At 45.3% G+C, this 4,449-nt stretch overlaps 1 protein-coding gene across 1 annotated transcript; it reads right to left on the bottom strand.

Moving 5' to 3' along the window:
- Positions 1 to 234: 234 nt before the first annotated feature.
- On the bottom strand, positions 235 to 1,275 carry LOC117125729. The gene is made up of 3 exons (XM_033283475.1): positions 1,086 to 1,275; positions 712 to 929; positions 235 to 669 (listed from the first exon to the last, which is right to left on the bottom strand). The coding sequence occupies exons 1-3, from the start codon at positions 1,273 to 1,275 to the stop codon at positions 235 to 237; spliced, it is 843 nt and encodes a 280-aa protein (XP_033139366.1).
- Between the last annotated feature and the right edge of the window lie 3,174 nt (positions 1,276 to 4,449).

Raw genomic sequence — 4,449 nt, 5'->3', positions numbered from 1 at the left:
TTGAATTTTGAGATTCATGAAGTATCTTTTGTCTCTAAGTATTGTGTGACTTGTGCCACTATCCACGAGGAGTATATCCATTTCATCTTTCATTCTATAAGTAATAAGATTTCTAATCTCAGAGACTTTATAAAACTTTAAAACTTTCTTATTATAAAAGTCATAACACCAAACAACAATAAAAATAAAAGCACCAAAGCAATCATAAAGCAATAAGACAAGTTATGTCGAAATCTAGTCTTTGAGACAATCAGAAGTCTCAAAATCCATTAGGTCATCATTAGCAATGTCAGAATCATCATCAGCATCATATCTGGAATCATGGACCATGTGAGCCTCCGGGTTCTTGAGACTCTCTTGATAGAGCTCACATAAGTGCTTAGGAGTTCTACAATTCTTGGCCCAATGGTTGTCCATCCCACATCTGTGACAAACGGATTTGGTCGAGTAAGACGGTTTGGATATGTCGCCTCGACCTCGGCCATAACTGCCTCTGCCACAGCCATAGTTGGACCCACGACCACGGTTATTGTGGTTTCCTTTCCGGCCGGTCGAGTAGTTGCCTCGGCCGTTCGAGTAGTTATCACGGCCACGCCCTTTGTATCCACCTCGGCCTTTGCCGTGTGATCTCTTATTATTCTGGACGTAGTTGCACTCGTTGGGATCTTTCTTTTCAACCTCATTGGCTTATGGTAATGCTGCTTTTCCAACAGGTCTAGCTTCACTGTTCTTCAGCAGAAGCTCATTGTTTGCCTCGGCCAGTAGTAGGCACGAGATCAGATCAGTGTATGTGGCGAAGCCTTTCACTTTGTACTGCTGTTGCAGTATCATGTTCGACGCATGGAATGTAGTGTAGGTCTTCTCAAGTAACTCTTCTTCCATTACTTCTTCACCACAAAGCCTTAGCATTGAGACAGTCTTAACCAAGGCTGAATTGTACTCATCCACTGACTTAAATCTAAGAATCTGAGATTCTTCCAGTCATCTCTAGCCTTTGGGAGTAACACCGTTTTCTGGTGATCATATCTATGCTGTAAAGCATTCCAAAGGTCTAGTGGATTTTCTATTGTCATGATCTTTTAGACCTTCAATGAGATGATGGCGTATAAAACTTATAGACCTGTATCTATTCTTTTCATTCTCATTGTTGTCCTTGGTGATAGTATCACCAAGTCCCTTTGACCTCAATCTGATCTTTGTATCTAGCGCCCACTGCAAGTAGTTACCTCCAGAGAGATTAAGGGCTGCATAGTCTCTGTTTGCGATTTTCGACATCTGAATCACATTAACATTCGAAATTTAGGTTCACAATGTGATCATGTGGCCGCAAGATAATCAACAAGCTCGGCCACAACAAGTCTTATGCATTCATGAAAAACAATCAATCCTAATCGACCATGGTGCAATCAATAATAAGGCCACACGGGCATTTAGGTATACTAATGCAAACAATCTTAAGTTTGTGTGATCTACATGCTGGTCGATATTTTAAAACAGTACGAATGCAATTTCATATTCAGATTCATATGATATGTAAGCAACCTTAAACAATATGTTTCTACTTTTTAAAACTAGGGTTTTGATTTAGAACTTTAGTAGAAATCGATTTTCAAGGTTTCAAGGCCTTTAGGATTTTTAAAACTTTAGATCAGATTACTCAATCAATCTAACAATCCTAAACCTCAGATCAATCAAAAATCAATCAAGCAAGAACAATTTAAAATCGGATTCTAGCTTTTTAGGTTTAGGGTTTTTGATTCCAATATTAGGGTTTCTCAAATTCAGATCAAGACAATCAAAACAATCAATCATATTCTAATGGAATCAATCTTGTTACTAGTTATGAGATTTGTAGATTTTAATTGTGTAGTTTCTAGGGTTTCATCAAGAAAAAAGTTTCCATAATAATGGATTAGGGTTTTGTTCTATCTAGGTTCTCAGATCACGGTATACCTTTGTTTGTAGGGGTTTAGAATCGGACCACCAAAGAGAGAGAACGGATGAAACTTCGAGCTGAGACGGATGGACGCTTGCTGTCTCCTATCGGGTCGCGAACGGGGTCGGACGCGAGCTGAGGATGGACGCGAGCTTGTCTCGGGTGCGAGGTGTCTCGGACGCGAGCTGAGGACGGACACGAGTTGCTCGGGTTTCGTCTGAGTCGGGACATCGAATGCGAACTGAGCAGAGGACGTTCGAGTGTTGAGATAGATCGTCTGAGTTTTAGAACGGATGAAGAAAGTCTCTAGGGTTTAAGAGGAGTCGCCGGTTTTAGGCTTTTAGGTTTCTATTTTGTCTCAGGGTTTTAGAGGCTATTGTGCTGATAACGTGTTGTAAAAGAATGGGGAAATCGTGTGTCTTATTTCTGAATATAAGTTCCCTTTATATAGGGGTTACAAGATAAAGATAAATGGAAAGAGTACAAATCCTAATCCAGGAGGAAATAGGAAAACTACTAAAACATAGAAAAGGAAAATCTCTTAATACTAAGGTCGGCCAAATAGTGGCCGACACTCTCTCCTCTGGACGCGGCAGCGGCTGGGCTTGGTCGTGGCCTGATGGGCTTTCTTTTGGTTTTGTTTAATAGCAATCCACTCCATGATTTATAACACCCATCAGGATGCTTTTGGCCGAGACTTGTGCACATGCGTGCTGCATTTCATCAGCAAATCTGAAATATTAGGGCGAGAGTGAATTTTACCAAGTAAAAATCTCGAACCTCCGACAACGTCCTCTTATATACTTGAATTTTTTTTTGGGTTTTTTGTTTTTAATGTTTTAGGGCGGAACGTGTGATTGGAAAGGGGGAGGGTCGAATCTTAGCGACAAAGGGCTGAATCTAAGTGGATCGTGGCAGCAAGGCCACTCTGCCACTTACAATACCCCGTCGCATATTTAAGTCGTCTGCTAAGGATTCTATCCGCCGCTCGGTTGTAATTATAATTCAAGGCGGTCCGAACGGCGCTTCCGCTGAACGGACTTAGCCAACGACATGTGCCTTTGGGAGCCGAAGCTCCTACTGAGGGTCGGGAATCGGGCGGCGGGCGCTTGTGTCGCTTCTAGCCCGGATTCTGACTTAGAGGCATTCAGTCATAATCCAGCGCACGGTAGCTTCGCGCCACTGGCTTTTCAACCAAGCGCGATGACCAATTGTGCGAATCTACGGTTCCTCTCGTAGGACGGTTCCTCTCGTGGGTGTCCGCCAGCACACACAGGACGTCCGTGGCTGTCCGTGTGTGTCCATTTGTGCACACAGGACGTCCGTGGGTGTCCGTCAGCACACACATGACGTCCGTGTGTGTCCGTCAGCACACACAGGACTTCCGTGGCTGTCTGTGTGTGTCCTTGTGTGTCCGTCAGCACACACAGAACATCCGTGGCTGTCCATCAGTACACATATCAGCACATTGGTCCTTGGACTCAGCACACTGACCCTTCTCGTGGATTGTTCGGGTGATTTTGGCCCACGTGGGCTGTCTGTTCAGTACACATAGGACGTCCGTGGGTGTCCGCCAGAACACACAGGACGTCCGTGTGTGTCTGTGTGTGTCCATCAGCACACACAGGACGTCTGTGGCTGTCCATCAGTACACATATCAACACGCTGGTCCTTGGACTCAGCACGCTGGCCCTTTCCGTGGACTGTTCGGGTGATTTTGGCCCACGTGGCCTGTCTGTTCAGTACACACAGGACGTCCGTGGGTGTCCGCCAGCACACACAGGACATCCGTGGCTGTCCATGTGTGTCCGTCAGCACACACAGGACGTCCGTGGCTGTCGATCAGTACACATATCAGCACACTGGTCCTTGGACTCAGCACGCTGGCCCTTCCCGTGGACTATTCAGGTGATTTTGGCCCATGTGGGCTGTCTGTTCAGTACACACAGGAGGTCCGTGTGTGTCCGTCAGCACACACAGGACGTCTGTGTGTGTCCGTCAGCAGACAGAGGACGTCCGTGGCTGTCCGTCAGCTCACACAGAACGTCTGTGGCTATTCATCAGTACACATATCAGCACGCTGGTCCTTGGATTCATCACGCTGGCCCTTCCCTTGGATGATTTTGGACAACCATAGACTGTCCGTGGACTGCCCATAAGTACACATATAAGCACGCTGACCACACATATCAGCATGCTCGTCCTTCCCATGGACTGTTCGCTTACTGATTTTGGACAACTGATACACCATGTCAGTACACATATCAGCACACTAGCCCTTTCCATGAACTGTTCGTGTACTGAACTGGACATGAGCTCAAGTTTTGATGGACTGGACTGTCCAAGTCAGTCTGATTGATGCTAGCCCGAGTTCTAATGAACTGATGGTCCAAATGTACTTATGCTGGCTTGACTTTTCATAATCCCACCAAGTGTTAACATTTTTCCCTTGGTTTTTATTGTGGTATGATCGAGGCCAAGCGTACTGAAGGGCAAGCGTACTGAAGGGATGA

The sequence above is a fragment of the Brassica rapa genome, unplaced genomic scaffold (genome assembly GCF_000309985.2).
Source record: "Brassica rapa cultivar Chiifu-401-42 unplaced genomic scaffold, CAAS_Brap_v3.01 Scaffold0749, whole genome shotgun sequence".
NCBI lineage: Eukaryota > Viridiplantae > Streptophyta > Magnoliopsida > Brassicales > Brassicaceae > Brassica > Brassica rapa.
This window is presented reverse-complemented; position numbering and strand designations above follow the sequence as displayed.

Coding starts and splice junctions, on each gene's coding strand:
- LOC117125729 (XM_033283475.1), bottom strand. CDS start 1,275: ATGTCGAAAATCGCAAACAGAGACTATGCAGCCCTTAATCTCTCTGGA. Junction 930..1,085: donor ACGCCATCATCTCATTGAAG/GTCTAAAAGATC, acceptor AGTACAATTCAG/CCTTGGTTAAGACTGTCTCA. Junction 670..711: donor AGAACAGTGAAGCTAGACCT/GTTGGAAAAGCA, acceptor GAGGTTGAAAAG/AAAGATCCCAACGAGTGCAA.